This window comes from Limulus polyphemus, unplaced genomic scaffold, assembly GCF_000517525.1.
Source record: "Limulus polyphemus unplaced genomic scaffold, Limulus_polyphemus-2.1.2 Scaffold67, whole genome shotgun sequence".
NCBI classification, from domain to species: Eukaryota; Metazoa; Arthropoda; class Merostomata; order Xiphosura; family Limulidae; genus Limulus; species Limulus polyphemus.
Window position 1 is genome coordinate 362,433 of NW_013665677.1, and position 21,558 is coordinate 383,990.

Consider the following 21,558-nt stretch of genomic DNA (forward strand, 5'->3'; position numbering starts at 1 on the left):
TATATATATATAACTACTACTATATATATATATATATATATATATATATAACGCATTGAAATAAATATTCTATGATATAGTCTCAAAAATCGTGAACATAATGAAAGTTATGTTTATAGGACACATGACAGAAACACACGTTCATTGGAGTACCGTGCAATTAATCAGGAATGAAATATCATACCTAAAAACAACAACAAAAAAATAATACTGTACATGCGAGTTCCCACAACAGTAGATAAAGTGATATATCGTCAGTTAAAATGTTGTTGAACTGATAAATAACGAAACGTTTTCGTTATGAATTATACTGATTTAGTTCCACAGATGTCGGTCCTTCCGTGTGTCAGCGGTAGCTTTACGGACTTAAAATGCTAAAATAAGAGGTTCGATTCTTCGAGATGGATAGAGCCCAGAAAGTCCATCTGTAGATTTTCGCTAAAACAACAAGAAGGATACTAAACTTCCATTCTTTTGGCTATCTGAAGTTATTGTTTACAGTTCATATTTCTACACGTATGTCTGTTTAATAACATTCCCGAAGCACTACACGCAGTCGCCACTACTTATAAAATGACAGACTAGAGGGAAGGAAACCAGTCAACAGCACTCACCGCCTACTCTCGTCTGTCTGAATAGTGGGATTTGGTAGTCGCTCTTATAGTACGTGAATAGCCACAAAATGAGCTTTTGTGGTAAAGAGACTCGATCCATGTGTTCTTGGATTCACAGTCCGGGTTAGCTAACCAGTAGGCCGCTCCATGCTCAAATCCTTATGTCTTTCTTATTACACTAACAAGCAAATTTTTATGAAATAATATATTTAATTTTAGTTTGCAATGTATGGCTCACATAACTCTTTTTTTCGATTATGTATTGTTTTAATCCATCAATTTATAAAAGATGTATTATTATTATGTTCATAAAAAAATAACATAAAATTTATATTATAGATTAAATCAATTAGAGTTTTAAAAGTTATTATATAATACAATACGAAATTATTTGTGCATTATTTTCAAACTTATTCATACATTTACCGCAGTTTATTGATTTTACTGTATGAAATATAATTTAAATATATATATATATATATATATATATGCACAAAATATATTATATGAAGAATATTAAGAATTATAATATAATATATGTGAGTTTTACAATAAGAGTTGTGTTTTAATAAATCAGTCCTAAGGATTACTTATACACTAGATGAAGCTCGCCCAATTTGGCATATTTACGTATAGTTTGGTTTGTTACGTGGTTTAAGATATTTTGAAATTCTCTTCAGGAAACATTTTTGTTTTTCTCTACCATAATACTTACCTGTTGAATTAAACAGTTTGTTGATTAGCAAACGATTAGTCTAAGATCTAATATGTGAAAATATTCTAACTTTAAGCAAATAAAATTGTAGCAGCTTGGCATTTGATAAGTAAAATGATGTAACTAGTTATGAACCTGTCGTTATATTCATTGGATAGGTAAACTGTTTATCAATTAGAGTAAAAGTTCTAGAAAACAGTCGTTGACAAAAAATATTAGGTTTATTCTCTCTCTAGACTATGTGCATAATAAAGGTTTTTCTTTAACAAGCAAGTTAACAAGAACTATGGTGATATGCAAGGAGATTGTTTATTATCAGCCTTCAATAGCGATATATAAATCTTCGAAATCTCCAGTACTTAGTTTCCACACAGTCATGGCAACTACCCGTGGTCCAGAAAATCGTTATTTTGTTCTAGTTGCTTCGTTTCTCCGTTCTTTTGAGAGGTAGCGTCTACTTGACTCGTGGGAATGCTTCGGCATAGGATAAATTATCCGGATTAAATTGGTTCATGCTGGAACATTCCTTGCTGGTCGAATATGGTGTAAGTCAAGGAGGGACATCTAATCATTGCTGTCCGAGACTGGGGTTACTAGATATCGCTGTCTCTTGGAAAAAGAAAGTGAGTTTTCATTCTAAGGTCGAGCGCGCGTTCTAAACCTGTTTTCCCACAAGACTTTCAATGATCAATACTTGCTTTTGAGATCAAAGTGTTTAGTCCAATGGAAGACTATCTCGAGAGAAAGAAGGATGAGGGCTTAGATATCATCTAGAGCGAAGGATTGACCACGTGTTTTGGAAAGTATGCGTACACCCAGTTTCCATCCTCTTGAATTTCAACAATAACTCAGTCAGTTTATCTCACTTAGAAAGTTTGCTTAACTCAATGAGTCGAACCTGCTGTTATTCGCAGATTGTTCGAGAAATTAGTTTGATCTGAAAATACCACACTATACGTTTAGGCGCTTCTCCTCTTCAGAAACAAAAAAATATAATAAGTTTCTAAACATAAACAAGCCTAATAGTAAATGCAAAGTAGAACAAAATGTATGTAAGTTTAGGCTATTTGTCAGAAAGCTATACAAGTTTAAAATAATATTTTATTAAATTAGATGACACTTAAGGTAAACTAAAATTAATTGTGAACAGAATACGATTTAAGAATAGATTCCTTTGATTCATCAGTTGGGCGGCTCAGTTACAATATTCCATCACGACACTCCATGTATTAATACACTTCCACGTTCTTAGTCAAGCCTCTATAGTATCTATAGGAACACCATGATACCCCTAGCGTTTCAAGCCTTACATACACACCACGCATTCTTAGTTATTTATTTGCATTTCATCGCTGATGAAAGAAAGAAAGATCGAATTCCATAAACTTTCATACTTTTTCACACTCGAAAGCCAGACATGGTTCGATGGCCAGCGAGTCGGTACTGTAAATTAAAGAGTTCATGGCTCGTGGCATGTTGCCGTAAAAACACACTCCGCATTTTAAGGCCGTTGGTGCCTATAATAGTGACGATCAAATGTCACTATTTCTTCGATAGGAAAAGCTTAAGAGTTGGATGTGTTGCTGTTGGCTAGTTGTACTCTAAATTATCAGCTTAAAATTAAAGATGACTGGGAGAAGATAACCTTTGTGCTGCCTTACACGAACATGATAATACAAACAAACTTTATCTCTCGGTGATAATCATGCTTCCAGGTTGAACTGTTCGGCCAAGCCATAGTAAAGACTGCATATATTACTAAAAATTAACTTCTATAATATATTACTAAACCGAAAGAAATAAATGACGTAGAAAATAGAAAGAAAGAAAAAACAGTTCATATAAAATTAATCCCCAAATTACAAATTGTTAGACAAACTTTTTTTTCGACACATATTTTCTTTTATGTTTGTGCACTTAACTCCCCCTCCAAAAAAATATCCCCTGACTTTTTATATTTAAATTCGCTGTGTATCCTCTGTTAAAATTACGGTTCTTTTGTTTTATGTTGTTAATTCATGTTGCACATGTCATTATTGAGTGGTTATTTAACACGATAATATTTGTTCTTATTTGTGTTACTGTGGTTATTGTGAAAACTAAAAGCAAACACGTTATTATTTTGTTATCTAAAAAAAAACACACACACACAGAAAGGATACAAAAACGTGAAAAGAAAACAAATACAAACGTTTTCGCTCAAACTACGAGAAGAATTTATTGCTTGAAACATCTGTTACAGTAGCGCAGGTTTTGTTTGGTTTTAAACAGTTTTTATGCAATATGTTTTACGTATTACCTATCTTTTTACACATAAAAATATATATTGTAGCCTCACAATTTCCTACAAATAATGCACACAAAAATGCACAAGAATAATTTAATGCTCACCTTGACAAATTATAGGAAGTCATATCTAGTTAGTTATCAAAAAGACGGCATGGAGACATAATTTCCTATAATGAATTTCTATGCCAATATTTTTTCCTGAAATGGATCTGTGAAGATTTAGAATATCAAAATCACTCAGAATATTTTATCATTAGCTATTCCTGTACTTATTTCCTTTGAAGCTTGTTGATCGTCGTTATGTCAAAGAAAACGAGCTCGAAAAAACATTTTCTTGTCATTTCTTGAGTAAACAATTCCGAGGTAAATTAGCATTTTATCTCATATTATCAGTAACCGTGAAACCCAATATGAGTCATGGTGCTTCACGTTATGTGATAGTAACCATGAAAATCTCCAGAGTGCATAGCATCATCTAACGCAGTTGCGTTAGAGTTTAATTTTTAATTGAATTTTGCTATACGTTTGTTTGTTTGTAATTAAGCACAAACCTACACAATGGGCTATCTGTGCTCTGCCCATCACGGGTATCTAAACCCGGATTCTAGCGTTGTAAGTCCGCAGACATACCGTTGTGCCACTGGGGGGCAAATTTTGCTATACCTCCTACCTGTGATATTAAAAAGCAAAAAAATAAAATGAAATAAAATAGAAAAATAAATGTCATGTTTTTTATTTTTTCTAAAGATTCTCTCTTAAGTCTGCCTTTTATAATAAATATCAATTTCTTATTATTACAAAATGAAAGTAATTAACAAATTAACCCAAAAAGTTTGCGATTTCACCTATTGAATTACACTAGTCAAAGCAGATAAATATTGTTTAATCAAAATTCAGAGTCATAAAAGTTACTTTGTTCTGATGAAGATGAAAAAGGTTCGAATTTTTAAAGGAGAACATAGTTAACTGACCAAATTAAAAATGCACAATTCGTAAGGTATACATAATATACAGAAACATATATGTTAATAACGTTAAATGGAGCGTTTTGGCACATTCCGTGAGTCCACATGCACGTTTACTGTTTTTTTTAGTGGAAAACTTAAAACTTTTAAGTTCGAAACATATTTTTCCTGAATTAACAGCAGTGGTAATTAATAAATAATTTTAATATTAATTAAGATTATCAGGTGCTTCAAGCAGAATCAAGTTAATAAAATATAATAAAGTATACATTTTACATTACGTAATATAACGTTCACAGGTTATTACATCACGATTATAACGTAATTAAACAATAACCGATCATAATAGTGAATTTGCAATAGCAGTCTTTACTCGGTCAAGTCCAAAAATTATCTAGACTTTTGAGAGAAATTATGGAAATATTTTTTTTTTTGTAATTAAGCACAAAGCTACACAATGTGATAATTACGGGTATCGAAACCCAGTTTTTAGCGTTGTATGATCGACAGACATACTGCTGAGCCACCGGCGTGTGGGTGGTGTGGAAATATGTTCATAAATATTTGAACTAGAAAAAAATTACTAAATTTTGTATTTGAATTCAATGGAAAAAATCTATCAGGGCCCAAAATAAAATTATACGGAATAATGAAATTTAATTTTTCTTTTAATTCAAATACAAAATGAAATAATTTTCAATTTCCTTTATTTTTCACTTATTACACTTTATACTGTTGCTAACCACGAAAAACACCATATACATGGTTTTGCCCCTTACTTCCAGCAATTCACCAGAAACTAAAATTCGAAAAATTAAAAACTGCATCCTTTTGGAAGAGTTCCTTCAAATATCTAAGTCGTTTCAGTTATAACTCTAACCAAACCGACAACCACTGCAAGGTGGCTCCCCATAAACTGTTATGGTGACAAATTTTAATTTGATATTTTGTTCATAATATTTCTTGGTTTCTCTAGAATACTTTTACAAACTGGTTACTTCAAAGCAGTAGCCCCCCCCCCCCCTACAGTGGCACAGCGGTATGTCTGCGGACTTATACAGCTAGAAACCCGTGGTGGGCAGAGCACAGATAGTCCTTTGTGTAGCTTTGTGCTTAACAACAAAAAACAAAGCAGTAACGTGAGGTTTAGTTAGGCTTTTAGCGTAAGTTTCAACGTGTTCGTGATATAACAAAAACAATTTTGAACAAAATCCTTACAGAACAAAGGGAATATGAATTACATCCGTACAGAGGTTGAGTACGTTATGTTAAAACGCTTTTGGAATTTCACCAAGTCGTTACAGTCAATGTCACCACGTCCTGTCATGCTTTATCTCACAATTATACTACATCTTATTAATAACATTACAGTGTAGTTTCCATTGCAAAAGGCTCCGTCATAAGACTGTCATGTCTGAAGCACACCACTTCTCCCTGCTTGTTTTCATAAGACATCTAGTGTACGAAGCCGACGATTTCCCAGAGCCTATTTCAACAGTCTGATCACACAAAAGTCCATAGGCGCTGCGTCCGGCGACTTGAACAGCATGTATTCGTATGAAATAACATGAATACCCATTTTATTCTCCAGGGTCTTGAGGTAATGGAATTTGTCGTGGGAATAACTTGTACAGACATGACCTTTGTGGCATTTCCAGACGGATATCCTTTATAACTATCTTGTGTACTGTAACCTGTGGGCGTGGACGCTTTTCCTCTTATCTCTGTGTTCGTGGATTCTCACCTGTTAAAAGACGCTGCACTTTGTTTATCCCGCGTTCGAATTCTAAATTTTCGATCTGCACACATCTTTATGATCTCAGTGTGTGAATATTTTGTGTTGAAAAATAATGTTACATATCCTTACCAAAAGCGATCAGTTCTCGGTAGAACCACACTATCTACGAAACGCCAAACATTCTCAATATGTAGTTCTGCTAACTGGCTTCCCATAGCGACTTTATGTCAGGTGTGTTTGTTATTCAGCTATTATAATAATCACGTGCACTGGGTAAGACAAATTAGATGTAATTGTTAATATCTGACTTTGTTTCTGTATTATCCATTAAAAACGTTTCTTTTACAGACTTCATTCAGTGTTGTCAGAGGTAATCTATGCTATAATTTCTAAAAAAGTTGAATAGACAACCTTCTTGGAAAGCATGGAAAAATAACACTAATTTGATGTACTTATATGAAACTTCATTTGGAATTATGAACCTCTAAGTACATCGAAACGTCGTCCATCTTTGTGGTTTACCTTTCATTAACTGTGATCTTCCTGTCAACTTAACGTTTCAAAATGTTTCAAGTAATCTCCTCTAGTTTTATTTCCTAATCTGACTCTTCAAAAAGGGTTGGGTTAAAGGGTTTCAATTATAAGAAAGTTGAAGATTGAGTATCTCTTTAATTATTCATTTCGAGGCACATTAACGTTGTTTAACTGAAATTGGTAAAGGATAACCTAAAGCAAGTTACGTTTTATCTGTACAGTGAATGAGTAATATATCAAGTGAATATACTTTGGAAATTTCCGAAAATTTTTATTCGATTTAAGCTGTCATTTAAGCTTTGTTAAAAGCAAGGCTTAAACCTAACAGTGGAATACAGAATATCCTGTAATCATTTATAAATGTATTTATTATCACGAGAATCAGACGATCGTCTGGATCAACATCCAGAACAATATAAAAAGTCTCTTATGTGGTTTAGAAAAGTAATTGAAAGAGAAAAATGCTCTCCATCCCCTTAATGTTACTTTAACTAAATATTAAGGTCTCCATTGTCTTTTATTAAACATTAAGCTCTCCATCCTCTTAAGGTTACTTTAATTAAACATTAAAAACTGTAAAAGACTTTAGATACTTTAACAGTCACAGAAATTTCAAATCCAAGATTCAGTGTGTGTTGCTGCGACAGTTACTGGAATTATGCATGTAAACAAGAATTAACTTGTCCTGTCATCTTGTGCTTACACGTGGTTTCACAACACGTGATAAGCCGAGTGCTATGTGTATATACTCATTAATCACTTTGCAGAGTTAGAGAAAGACGAAAATTTAGTTGACAGGATGAGCCAAGGCGCATCACTTCCGCTCTTGTACGTGTGAATAATGTATTCCAGCTGTTACGAAGAGACCATGTCACAGATCTGACAGAAGTTTTAATTGCTCTTGCGATTTTTAATTGCAATTAGAACATAACGATTTGTAAAAATACTGAAATGTCATATAATTTATTAAAAATACAAAATTATACATTTGAGTCTAGAAGAAGAACTGTATATATGTTAACCAGCTACAGTAAAACATAATTTTGAACTACAACAACATATCGTTTTTAAAACACGACAGTCGTTGTGGTGTAAAAAAACTACAGAGTAATGCAAAATTCGCGCACCAAAATCATATTTCTCAGTCCCGTACTTACTATATTTTTTGTAGCCATGTTTATTTTTAACTTTTTTTTCTATTGAAACAATACTTGCTTGAGATTTCATTAACCTTGCAAGAACGTGTAAAATTAAAGTTTATATGGAATCCTGCATCTAATTAGTTAGCTACAGAATGTAATCTGCGGTATCTTGTCTTAGAAGTTCCTTTGTCTTTGCGTTAATACTTTGCTTGCCATATTTTGATAAACTGGTTCTGTAGCCTATTGTAAGCCGAACGGAAAACCATCCACATCAACGAACGATCACCTCTCTCACACAATGGCAGGAAGTGTCTTAGTCGAAAGTGGTAAACTTGACAAACTGAGCTGGAGTCAACCAAAAAAGTGTGAAGCATAACTTTCACTCTTTAAAGCTGCACATATTCCACAAATTGACAAAAGATGACCTAAACTGGCATGTACAGTTTTTGTGAATGGTCCATGCACAAGAGGACTTGGATGAATACGTCACCCAGAAGATGGTTTGGGCAGATGAAGCCCACGACAGTAATGAAATGTGTTCCAAAAAAAAAAAAAAAAACCCACACTATGTTACAGGAATATAAAACCAGGGAAGAAATAGGATGATGTTGATCCATTTTTCATGACTGGAAAAGCCTACCTTGTTCTTTTGCAGCAACATGTTGACTCGGCGATCGTGGATTTGAAAAACATGTCTTAAGAAATAAGGTTCCAGCACGACGTGAACTGCCCTTGTAGGCGTTGGATGTCAGACAGCACGTGGATGTCGTTTTCCTCGACAGACGAACAGGGCGTCGTGGGCTAGTGTAATGGCCTGTATACACTTCTGATCTTATATCGTTAAACTTTTTCTTTTCGAGTTACACCAAACATTTTGTGCTTGTCACATGTCGAAGTAACTTAGATGGTTTGAAGAAGAGAATCACAACTGTAACATCGTAAATGATACAGAACGTGAGCTGCAGTCTAAGCGAAAGAGTAACATTGTATCGTGGTATTAACAGTGCACGTTTCGAACAGCTGTAAGAGCAGGACTTAAAACAATTATAGTGATAAGCGATTCTTGGATCACCCTAGTCTATATTATCTCTTTGCTAAACAGAAAACAAAACGAAAACTTTGGTTTGTGCTTTCGTAGAGCAATTCTTAGAATACTTTATACAACAAATAATAAAAAATTCTTTAGAATTAAAATATGTTTAACGTTGTATGTATAAAGCGATAATGTTTGCTTCGTTAGGACTCGACATTGAGTGAATTCTTTTTAAACTATTTACAATAATCAAACTTGAATACTACTATTATTTACAGTTTAAAAAAATAGTCATGTTTCGTTGTAGGTCACCATGTAATTTTAGTGCAGATAACGATACAAAATCACTTACGTTCTACATCTCTCTTTTTTTTCACTATTGATAACCACAGTTTTAGATTCATCTTTTAATTATCTACGAGATAAGCTAAACAGATTTTTACATATTCCTTTTAAAATTAATTATAGTTATACGCAGGTTTTATTCTATTTTTTTGTACTTATGGCTGGCTGTATGCAGGTTTCTTTTGATATTTCTTGAAAACACTAATGTTTATGAGATCGGAGAAAGCTTCTAAAAAATAGTATTAATACAGATTTAATGCGGAAGAACCTACATTTAAGATTGCCAGGACTGTGAATCCAAGGATTGATGGGTCGCGAACCATTGACCCCAAAACTTGCTTCATAGCTTGAAGCCGTGGGTGCACTATAATTAAGATTGACATTCAAATCCTACTATTTGATCAGACAAGAGTAGGCCAAGGATTAGCGGCGAGCCTCTTGAATAACTGCCTTCTTTTTAGTCTATCAGTTCAAAATTAGGACAACTATATAAGGATAAACCCTATGTAGCTTTGAATACAATTTTGAAACAAACAAACAAAAGATTTAACATTTAGTGAAGGACCTACTGAACACAATAATTAATTAAAAATAAAATAGCAGCAACAGGTGTAATAGGGAAGTTCTTATTTTAATAATTACGACGTTTCGACCAATTATCAGGTAGTAGTTACATTCAAAAATACATTATTAAAAGAAGAATTTGCCTACTGTTAAAGTTGCTGTCATTTTATTTACAACTAGCCTCGGCCCACAAAACATTTCACGCTCTCTTGGAGGTATCAAGTATTAGATCGATAAATCCTGGTTCATTTGAAAAAAAAATTACACGGTGAGACAAATAAACTCACAAAGACTTATCTTTATTTAATAAAACTACATGTAAAGTAGATTATAATGTATAGTAATGGTATTTATAATAGTGCACAGAGTATGAAACAGTTATTAGCGTTCAATGTATGACGCGGTTTTATGAGTTAGAATATAGAAACTCATAAAAACGAAGAATATAACAGTTACTAAATAAAAAGTAGCTAAAAGTCTGTGAAACGATCCAAAGCTAAATTATTGCAAAGTAAATTAAATGTAAAGTTGTTATCAAGGCACACTTAGCTGAATATGCAGAAACGTCTGAATGCGTCTTCACAAAGTGATAAGCATATGGTTTTGAACGAACTTCGCATACGTATTTTAGATCTAAATATTTCGAAAAAGCCCATAGTAATTGTATTTAGCGTAATGTTAATTTTTTTAGGAAATTACATGCACGTTAAGTGTTGTTTGTGTGAAATACTTTGCAAAAAAAACAACTAAAGGTGAAATCAAAGCCAGTCATCACGTGATAACAACGACATTGTGTTAATTGTTTTAGGAAATTACATGCACGTTAAGTGTTGTTTGTGTGAAATACTTTGCAAAAAAAACCAAAAACCAAAAAACTAAAGGTGAAATCAAAGCCAGTCGTCACGTGATGACAACGACATTGTGCCATCATGTAGTATACACGTTGTATTAAAAAGTTTTACTAAGCAAAAAACAGGTAAGGTGATTCTGAATGAAAAAGCCAAGAAACAAAGGCCTTTCTAACAATATGATATTTGATCGAGAAATTTTCGAGAAAGGTTCCGAACAGACAAACCCAAGAGTACTATTTATATAGATTGATCCAACAAAAGATTTAATGATAAAGATGCGGTTAGAATTATTATGCAGCTATAGGCATCTCTTTTATGAATTAAAACGTTAATATAATTTATAAGATTAGGCTAAAGCATTCTGATCAAGCAGAGATTTGCTATATTCACGTTTAATGCAGACTGCTCACAAGGGATGCTGTTGGTTTCTACTTTATCCAGTCAACATATTCTACCAACCATACCTTGACTCAACCAACTGAATTATTTCATTAATATTCCAGTGAGCAAATTCAATCCCCAATTTTTTTTTTTTAATTAATCTCAAGGCAGAAATACTACAAGTTTAATATTTCCTTTGTTGCATTGCTGATTGATAATAGAGTGTCGTAGTTAACTAAATTAATCCACTCCATCCCCATCCTAAATAATATCCTCAATAATGTTTAAATTATGTTTCAAAACTCAGAAACTTTACACCCATCAATGGGTACCCGGTAGGTTTTCCCTAGAAACTCAGTACTGTGTGTTACGAAATATTAGTTTCAGTAATAGTATTTGTTAAAATACTTAGTATGTACTACTTTAAAATACCCGCGCTCCGCTGTGGAATCCAAAGGCCCTAATTTATCTATCAAGCTCTTCCATTATCCCAAATTCCTCGTATAGCTACCCGAAGGAGTCCCAAAAACAAAAGTGTTAAGACACTCACACCTGGATACCTGAATATTTGTGCCATGTTTGGTTCTGCTAACTTGTGAATGGACGCAATCTCAAACACAGCGCCCATGGGATATCTAGGAAGCCAGGAACACAAAACTCTATTACAGATTCAGGTTCAGCGACCCTGCATACCTAATCCTAGATCCCCATCATGCCTGAATAACATTCCAAGGACTTTTTATCCTCATCATCCCCTTATTGTTTACACACTATTACACAAAATGCTTTGATAGTTGATGATATTTTAAACCTTTGAAGAACAAAGTTGCATAGCAAACAAAATAGTCTTCTAAATATGTAATTATATAGGGCGATAGCTAAGATAAACACAAAGCCCAGAATAATGTACTGAATTGATAGAAATATTAGACAGACAGATAACTTGTAGTTTACTTCTTACCTTCTCCATCTTCATCAATAGAAAAAGAAGACAGTAAGTGAAGTGTATCATTTTCATCCAAACAGATATAACTGGACGAGTAATGATGAAGGTCATATTGTACTAGCAAAGTGACTGTGGAGTTATGGTGCCAACTGTCATCTTGTAGAGCAGTATTCGTGTTCTGCTAGAAAGTGCTATACATCCTCTCTCTGTACTAGATCGTATTCTAAAAACAAATACTTGTAGAGCAGTATTCGTGTTCTGCTAGAAAGTGCTATACATCCTCTCTCTGTACTACATCGTATTCTAAAAACAAATACTTGTAGAGCAGTATTCGTGTTCTGCTAGAAAGTGCTATACATCCTCTCTCTGTACTACATCGTATTCTAAAAACAAATACTTGTAGAGCAGTATTCGTGTTCTGCTAGAAAGCGCTATATATTCTCTCTGCATTACATCGTTTTCTAAAAAGAAATACTTTTATGATAAACTACGCATTCTTATTGCTGCTTTTAATTTAAGTATCTTCCTTTAATTTTTAAGCGATTTCATTTTAAGCAATTACTGAGTTTGTTACTATAAAATATATACCTGTACTATCACCAGCCATCTCCTAAAAACAATACGTTTTAGAATTGTGCAGATGTTTCTAAGCTTTGTTATAATAGAGCCCACACAAGTTTGTAGAAAATATGTCGTCAAACGCCTAAAAACGGTTCTTGTATCCTGTGCATAAAAACACAACAACAACAACACCTTACGAGGTGTTCCATCATTCTTCAAAGCTTGTGCGACATATTTTGATTCATATTTCGTTGTCCCATCTTGTAGAGACGACCTTTTCGTGTTTTTCTATGAATGCTTTACACAAGTTCGTCGCTCACTTTAATCTTGAATTCTTACTGAGACGTCTGTCATATACGTTTCCTAAAAATCCTTACATGTACGTCTCTGTCAAATCGCAAATATGCAGTAAAAAGCTTCTTAAGGTTTGTTTGTTTGTAATTAAATACAAAGCTACGCAATGGGCTATCTGTGCTCTGCCCACCACGGATATCAAAATCCGGATTCTAGCGTTGTAAGTCCGCAGACATGCCGCTGTGCCACTGGGGGGCGCTTCTTAAGGAAACAGATTGTTTTGCTAGCTCTAATTCAGTCCACGCTTTCCTAAGTGTGAATAGAACTGCACGTGGCATAACAAGCAAGCACTATGACTGACGCCCGTGGACAAAACTGGCTATGTATCAGGTCAAGCTTCTTATGGTCTTTTCACCTTTGCTGACCCAAAGTCCAGTTTAGAATTCTTTCAAAAAATCATCTTTCGTTTGAGACACACACAAGATCAGTCAGGATAGTTTAAGTAAACTGAAGCACAGAACATGTGAGATGAAAAGAGTCGAGCTAGTGTAGACCTAAATTTAACTTCTGATAGAGAAAATGGGTCTTTCAACCAGTGGACCAAAACCCGAAATTTGTCCTTGGTGGGACCAATGAGAGAAAGCTGTGAATCTCGGCAGCTATATATATATATATATATACAGCTGTTAAAACATAGAATACTAGTGTTAATATATAAGACGTTGCACAAAACATCTATAACATACGTCAAAAATAAGTGTACTTGCATCTTGATTTTGAATGCCATATGTGTTACGACTCAAATGTTACAGGAATGCGGAATGTTGCTACTTTAGTAATTGAGGATATTAATATTTTCTGAATGTTTCTCTCTCTCATTTTGCCCCACAGCGGTATGTCTGCGAATTTACAACGCTAGAAACTGGGTTTCGATACCGTGGTGGGTAGAGCACAGATAGCCCATTGTGTAGCTTTGTGCTTAACTTCAAACAAACAAACTCTCTTTTTTTTTCAATCGACTCAGAGACTTGTTTCTATTTAGAATGTTACATTCGTCAGCTTATAAACTGAAGTATGGGATATTAAAAAGATGCTTTTCCAAATATAATCCGATAATTTCAACGACCAAAGAAAACTTAAGGTTTACTCACAATTATCTTGTACTTCCTCTGTATAATGCCTTGCCTATGTTCAGCTAATCTTTTACCTTTTGTCTGGAGAAGCTACATTTTTGAAACATATCCTCCAATTTGTTAAAATTTCGGTAAAATGCCAGCGTTCATCCGTTATAAGTTAAACTGACGCATTTATAAACTTCATTGTAAAATATGCTAATTTGGAATTTACGGAGACTCGCGTCGTCTAGAAAATCCCAAGGTGACAATAAGCATACTTTAAATGTAGAAGATTGAGAAGTAGTATTGTATTTTCTAATGCACAAAGATATAGAGTGACAATAATACTAATCCTTGAGAAGAATGAAAATATGCTAATCAATTTCGTTGTTATGTTTTAAAATGTATTTCGGGATACGATTCTTCATATTTTCCCATTCGTACAGCTAGAAGGTTAATTGGATTCTAAGCGGGTTTTTATCTGCGAATCGCTAGACTACTTTGCTCGTCCAAAACGAAATTCTTGATATATATAGACAACTTAAGTTGTTTCTAAAAGCTTGAGGAATGTGCAAGTTAATTATTTGTCAAGAAATCTACTTTCATCCTCTTTTTATCTACTGTATTTCTCGAATGTATAGCTGTTATTAGATTACTGTATCTTGCGATATTTTCGCGGCTGTTTGTGATATATGTGTGTTGTAATAGTTCTACGAGTGTTGCTTTCGCGACCGTCTGTATTATAATACCCCTGACTTTGTTACTCGTACGACTATTCGTGTTATTTTGGCGACTGTCTGTGCTATTTTACTTTTTCATTCGTTATTTCGATGACTGTCCGTGATATTCCTGCGTCGTTCCATAAACTGTCTGTATTATAATATTCACACTAAAATGTTATACTGCTAGAATAGAACAGCACTGATCGTTCGCCAAAATAACTGAAGATCTGTTGTTTTTCTTCTGTACGAATGTATTCTAATTTCTCCAAATGTCTTCTTGTCAAATCTGTAGGATTACAATCTCTCCACCCACCCCCCACCCCCATAGTAATTTTTCCGTCACCATGCAGTTCTACATAAAATATACGCGCTCCCTCCAACGGCTCAGCCGTAAGCTTAAGGGTTTATAACAACTCTAAATACAGAGATTCGACACTCATGGTAGGTACAGCGCAGATAACTCTTTATGTAGCTTTGTGTTTCAAAACATACCAACGAAGTTTACTATATGAACTCAATTATGCACTCAAGAAAAACCATAGCAACAAGAATTAATGATTAAGCTTAAAATTTGCTGATGTTTCATATTTAAGACTTAGTTTAAACAAACGAGTCTTTAGTCTCTCTAATTAAGTTCCAGGTTCTTATTATACACAGAGATAAGTGAGGTTTAGTACTTCCCGTCAATCTTCAACCAAAACAAACTTCTATTCAAAGAAAGATTTAACTGGGTACATCGCTAAACGAGTCTTACCTAAACATATGAAACAGTTGTTCATTCTTATTCCGAAGTTTATTTAGATATACTCACTAGAATAAATAGACAAAAAAGAAGAAGGAATTCAGCATTAAAGATAAGTATTAGTCCACTATCAAACTCTGTCATCCGCTACTAGGCAGGTTTGAGCTATGATCTTGGGTTCGAGCGCAGGACGCGAGAGGTACTTGATGCTATTAAGTTTTAATAATTGAAAATAAGTTTCTTTAAACATATTTCCATACACTCTTTATGTAATCTCATTACATTGAAAATACTTGAAACTACTCTTTAGGTGTTATGGCCTGTAATGGGAATTTCAATGAACTACAGTGTTGTGAAGTTCTACATTCAAACAACTGTAACAAATATCGAAAGTAATTACGCAACCTTTAAGTCAAAACTATACTCTTACAAACTTTGAACTTATTTTGGGTTATTTATTTACATGCTGAACCCCTTACCAGTTTCAGATTTTAGCGCAAAGCTACACAAGGGCTTCCCCTAACTTGCAACTGATAGACTAGAAGGAACGCAACGCTAGGATGTGACTGTCGCTCGTATAGCGCACTCACAGTCTCAAAGCGCAAAATGCGTTTTTGTGGCAATGGGATTCAAATCATTAATCTTCTAATTCACATTCCGGGCAAGAAAATTAAGAGGCTTCGCCAGGCTCCGAAACCGTTATCAAACTTTGTGATTCTAAATAGATTAGCCATTGTTTGGCAGTAGATAAACAAAGGCAAAAAAAAAAAAAGATTAAAAAAAATCATTTGTTTAAATCTATTTATCTACTTAATTATTCATAATTTCTTGGTGGATCAGAGGTAAGTTTATGGACTTACGATGCCAAATCCGGCGTTCGATTCCTTGAAGTAGACAGAGCGCAAATAGCCAATTATATTGCTTTGCGCTAAAACAACTTATTTATAATGAATTTTATACGTATAATTTAAAATATCTATAAACTTGTTCTTCTTTCTTTATGTAGTTTAAAACGCTTCCAAGTTCGTATATACACATAAAATATGTTCATATTCCTTACTCTGACTTTTTCTGGCCATCCCCTGACTTGTTGCATGTCTTCTCGCAGACCATACTTTTCTGCTTCAGACTCGAGAATTTCGAAAGTTGACTCTGCTTCTGATAACCAAGCGAGAAACCTGTCCAGAGCTTTATCCAGTTGTTGTAAGGAGTTGACTGCGTTTTGCAAAGCTTTACTTCTTGCTTGAAGACTGGATATTTTAAAGGTTAAAACATAGATGTAAGCTAGCGCCATATTTGTCAGAAAGAATACCTATGTTCAGCTCAGTACAGAAAATCTTCAATAAAACTTTATGTTTTAAACTCAAACAATGACGGAATAATATGAATTATGATATTCTAATTTAGTATTTTATTAATTGGTTAATAAATTTTAATCAAGAACCTTGAACTAGCAGATCCAAAATCTGCCCAGGAGGGGTTAATCAAAATATTTTTCCGCTACGTGTCGTTGTAACTCTTCTTTTCAATAAACTTTTCCTTCTTAATAAACCATTTACCCATTAATCTCCCAATAAGTACATTAAATTTGAAACTGCATTTTTTAACTTTACTCTATGAGATATCATTAGCATCATACCAAAAGTAATAAAAGTATGTATGACCTCATATTAATTTAATGAAATTAATAATAAATGTAGAATAATTTGTGAAAACGAATCTTATTGTTCGGTTGGTGCTCAAATAACCCTAAAATAAACATTGCCATTTTTTTTTAATTATACATTTAAGACCTGATTATACAAGATATACAATGAACTGTTTTACTATAACTTTTTCTCGCATTTTCTTTTTTATAATTCTCCCTTACATACCCTTCTCTCACTCCTGGATCCGCAGTTTTGTCATTCCTTGTATTTAAAATTTACTCATTTTGACGTTCAGTCACTCTTGCACTTGCCTAACGCTTTTCAAGACACCTTATTCGTCCTGATGTGATGATTGTTAACAAAAATGTTAGAAACCTCGGCGTCCCAGCATGACAGTAAATATAAATAACATATAACAAACGTTTCACAGCAATTCAGTTGATCCAACAGGAAGTTCATTGACATTAGATGCTCTTTTGAAAAAATGTATTATCCTTTTGTTAATCCCTCCAAGCAAATATCATGTTTTATACAAACGTTTGGCTTTGGCTACAGTAACAGGTAAACTGCCCCACTTACTTATCATGTTTCATAGAAATATTTGAGTTCCGTAACAGGTAAGCTGTCCCATTTCCTTCTCATGTTTTATATAAATGTTTGGCTATAGTAAGAAGTAAGCTGTCCCGTTTACTTATCACGTTTTATACAAATATTTGGCTACAGTAACAGATAAGCTGTTCCACTTCCTTATCATGTTTTGTACAAATATTTGAGTTCAGTAACAGGTAAAATGTTCCACTTCCTTCTCATGTTTTATACAAACGTTTGCCTATAGTAACAGGAAAGCTATTCCACTTGTTTCTCTGTTTTATACAAATGTTTGGCTACAACAACAAGTAAGCTGCCCCACTTCCTTATCTATTTTATACAAATGTTTGGCTACAACAACAAGTAAGCTGCCCCACTTCCTTATCTATTTTATACAAATGTTTGGCTACAACAACAAGTAAGCTGTCCCACTTCCTTATCTATTTTATACAAATGTTTGGCTACAACAACAAGTAAGCTGTCCCATTTACTTATTATGCTTTAAATAAATTATTAACACGTCTAGATGTTATGTGAAAAAGCCATTTTTTTTTCAAACCACAGGACTTCTTAGAAGTCAAAATCGCTGTTTAAGATTAGATTAATGACATCACGCTGACTGTATAGAAAAATATTTTCAACAAAGCGAAACATGCAAAATTAATCAAAAAATAAGCTAAGAATTAAAGAATGAAACTCTAGCAAATAAGTGATTATATCATGAATTATATAATTTTAACGTTGACATGTCGAGTCCGTTTATTATTGTTTCCATTTAAACAATAAGAGCTATGAGAGCTTTTCTTTACTTCTAGATTGCGTAATTCTTCTTGGTACTGGCGTTTTTACCGTTTCCTCAAATGTTATTCACCTACACTATCATTTTTTTATTAGTATAAAATCCTGGTATATTTATACTATATTTAATTTAGGATACTAACCGTGAAGATAATTGCATATATCTTTGATATATTTCTTCGGTTATATCCCTCAACTGCAATATGTCATCGTGAGGATTGTCACTGGCCACCTTATCAGCCAATCGGCTTAAACTTTCCATATCCGGGTTCCACTGATGAATCTCATTCTGAAGTATCTGTCATTGAGAAAACCATTAGCCTCTTTGATTTAAAGGTCTTAGAAATGTTAACGTTTTCCTATGTTTCATTCTAAATCATTTGCTGACATTAAATATAATCAATACTTCTGAGTTAACACTTTCAAATACAGAATGGAATAAAGGTTAAAAAGATATTACGAAAACAACTGAAATCAATCTAATTATTGTTTGTTTCAGAGTAAGACGTTAGAAATTAAACTATATTCCAAATGAAACAACTTTTCCCCACCCTGTATATAAAATGATATCCTTGATCAACAAATTCAGTTATTGACACAAGTATTTGTTCAATCAGCTACGTTTATATTTTGTTATTGCTTTTCAGCTTTTTCAATTAGGATTTATTAACTAATGTTTGATACGACAAATGTAGCGATTATTTGGACTTTGAATATTGAAAAAAAATAGAGCGAACTTTTTTTCATATTATCTGCATTGTTTATGTGTTTCTTCTTATTTTACACCAAAATTAATCACATTATTAAACAATTGTTGTTTGTTTGTAGTTAAGCACAAAGCTCTGCCCACCACGGGTATCGAAACCCGGTTTCTAGCGTCGTAAGTCCGCAGACATACCGCTGTGCCAATGATAGGGATACAATTTTTGAGAAATGTTAAAAGTTTCATATTTTAAGTTTTGTCATATTTTGGTTTCTGCATTAAATTCATATTTCGATTAAATGCCGGTTATACTAACATTTCACTGGATGTTTTAGAAATGATTAAAATCTATTATTTATAAACAACTTTGAATAGCATGGTATCCCCATAGGCTAACGGTAAATTTGCGGATTTACAACGCTAAAATTATGGGTTCGATTTCCCGCGGCCATTAAATTGTGAACAATATGATAATAATAATACACAGTTAAAAGTATGCGGAAAAAGTTGTCAACACAATAGATCGGCCCCTCTTTTTTTTTGTTTGAAACAGTACAATTGAAATACATTAGTCCATTTTTCGCGCTCATTTTGTTAAAAAGGTTATATATATATATAATTATATATGCTATTATTAGTCTACAATCACATTTAATATTCAACGTATGTGAATACTGTTTTATTGGACTTAGTTAAATGTTTATTTATGTATGTAAATTTTATACGTTTCTTTACGTATATGTACACAAGATTCTTGCGAAGCGAAAGAGCATGTCTTTTATGAAATAGTTTTGAGAGTATAGGAAAGAAATACATGACTTGAAATAGTTATCAAGATCCGGAACTGCAAAATACACTGTATATTTTGTTCAGTGAACACTGTTTATCAATGGACGAGAAAATGATTTATCTACATTTCTAATTTCAGTTGTGAGATATCGTCATTTTTATTTTCTGTAAAGCTGTTGTTCCTGCTTCTCTGGTCCCTACATAAAGAACGCCTAGAGGATACTAACGTTGGCATCCCTACCTCTGAAGTTCATACGTCAAGTGTTCCTGAAGGATACTAACGTTGCTGCCCTGCCTCTCTATCTCCTACTTCAAAAGTGCCTGGAGGGTACTTACATTACCATTCCTGCTCTCTGGTTCCTTCTTCAAGTTCATATGGAGTATACCTCTACTGTCCTCACTTTAAGTACGTACAGGATATACTAACTGTCGCCTCTGCCCGTCTGGTACCTTCTTCCATTATACTTGGGGAATACTATAATTTGGTTTCTGTTTCAAACAAGTCTGAGAGACACTAACGCTTTGTAGCTGTCACTCTGAAGTTTACTTCGAGTGTGCCAGAAAATTCTATTTTATATTTCACTTTAGTTATCATTTTAACTGAAGGAACTAACATTTTTGTCTCTATCATTACGATACCTAATAGAGAATACTAATACTCTACTTATTTTTCCCAAGTTCGTTCGGTGATAGAAATACTATTGTTTTCTATCTACTTCTAGATAACTTACAGATACTGACACCGACGTCGTTATCTCTCTGTCCTCTTCATTGAAATATATTAAGTTCAATTAATATTCGAATCAAATCTAGTAATTTTTTTTATTTCGACATTTTTGATGTGAGAACTCATTAACCCACATTTTTGGAAATGCGTACTGATGTAAGATTTTTGTAGCGAAAGTGTAAATACAAGTTGCTTAGTAGTAAACTTACGTACATGATGCGATGGTTATACAACTGGCTTTTCTAACCTACAACGTAAGTATTTGATATTTATGCAGCACATGGGCTAATTGACCAAGTCAAAGACCCCCTAAGATTCAAATATAACCATCTCAAATTTTTTATCACTGACCAAAGGAAAGACAACCAGTCAGCAGCACCTGCCGCTACTAGAACTTTCTCTGACGAATAGCGGGATTGAGTTTCATTATTATCACGCAGGTAAAAACGTGGAGTATGTTAAGCGTCATTATGGTACGAACGCTAGAATTTCTGATACGCAGCCCCGCACGATAATCATTACGCCACGTCCAGCTAATCAAAGTACTACTTATGTTTTGTAATTCTTTTAGCTATTCTTCTTTAGAACAGTTCCCCCTCAAGTTTTTAACGTGTTCGATTGTTGAGAAAGTTAGAGCTGTGTTTTTCTAAAATAACAAAATAACGCTTTGTTTGTTTGTTTTGAATTTCGCGCAAAGCTACACAAGGGCTATCTGCGCTAGTGTAAGACTAGAGGGAAGGCAGCTAGTCATCA

At 33.7% G+C, this 21,558-nt stretch overlaps 1 protein-coding gene across 5 annotated transcripts in view; it reads right to left on the minus strand.

Annotated features, from left to right (window-relative positions):
- Nucleotides 1-21,558, minus strand: part of LOC106465344 (dystrophin-like) — a 144,232-nt gene that overhangs the window by 71,891 nt on the left and 50,783 nt on the right. For 4 of the 5 annotated variants that reach the window (XR_001291200.2, XM_013925579.2, XM_013925571.2 and 1 more), the window contains exons 3-4: nt 18,730-18,884; nt 16,612-16,801 (exon numbers count right to left, since the gene is read on the minus strand). Coding sequence is in view for 3 of the 5 variants with exons in the window: in XM_013925579.2 (XP_013781033.1) it covers nt 16,612-16,801; nt 18,730-18,884 (345 nt within the window). In the remaining 2 variants the exon portion in view is untranslated. Of the gene's footprint in view, nt 1-216; nt 286-16,611; nt 16,802-18,729; nt 18,885-21,558 lie in introns of those variants that run through there. The other variant, XM_022393615.1, reaches the window with a different exon arrangement.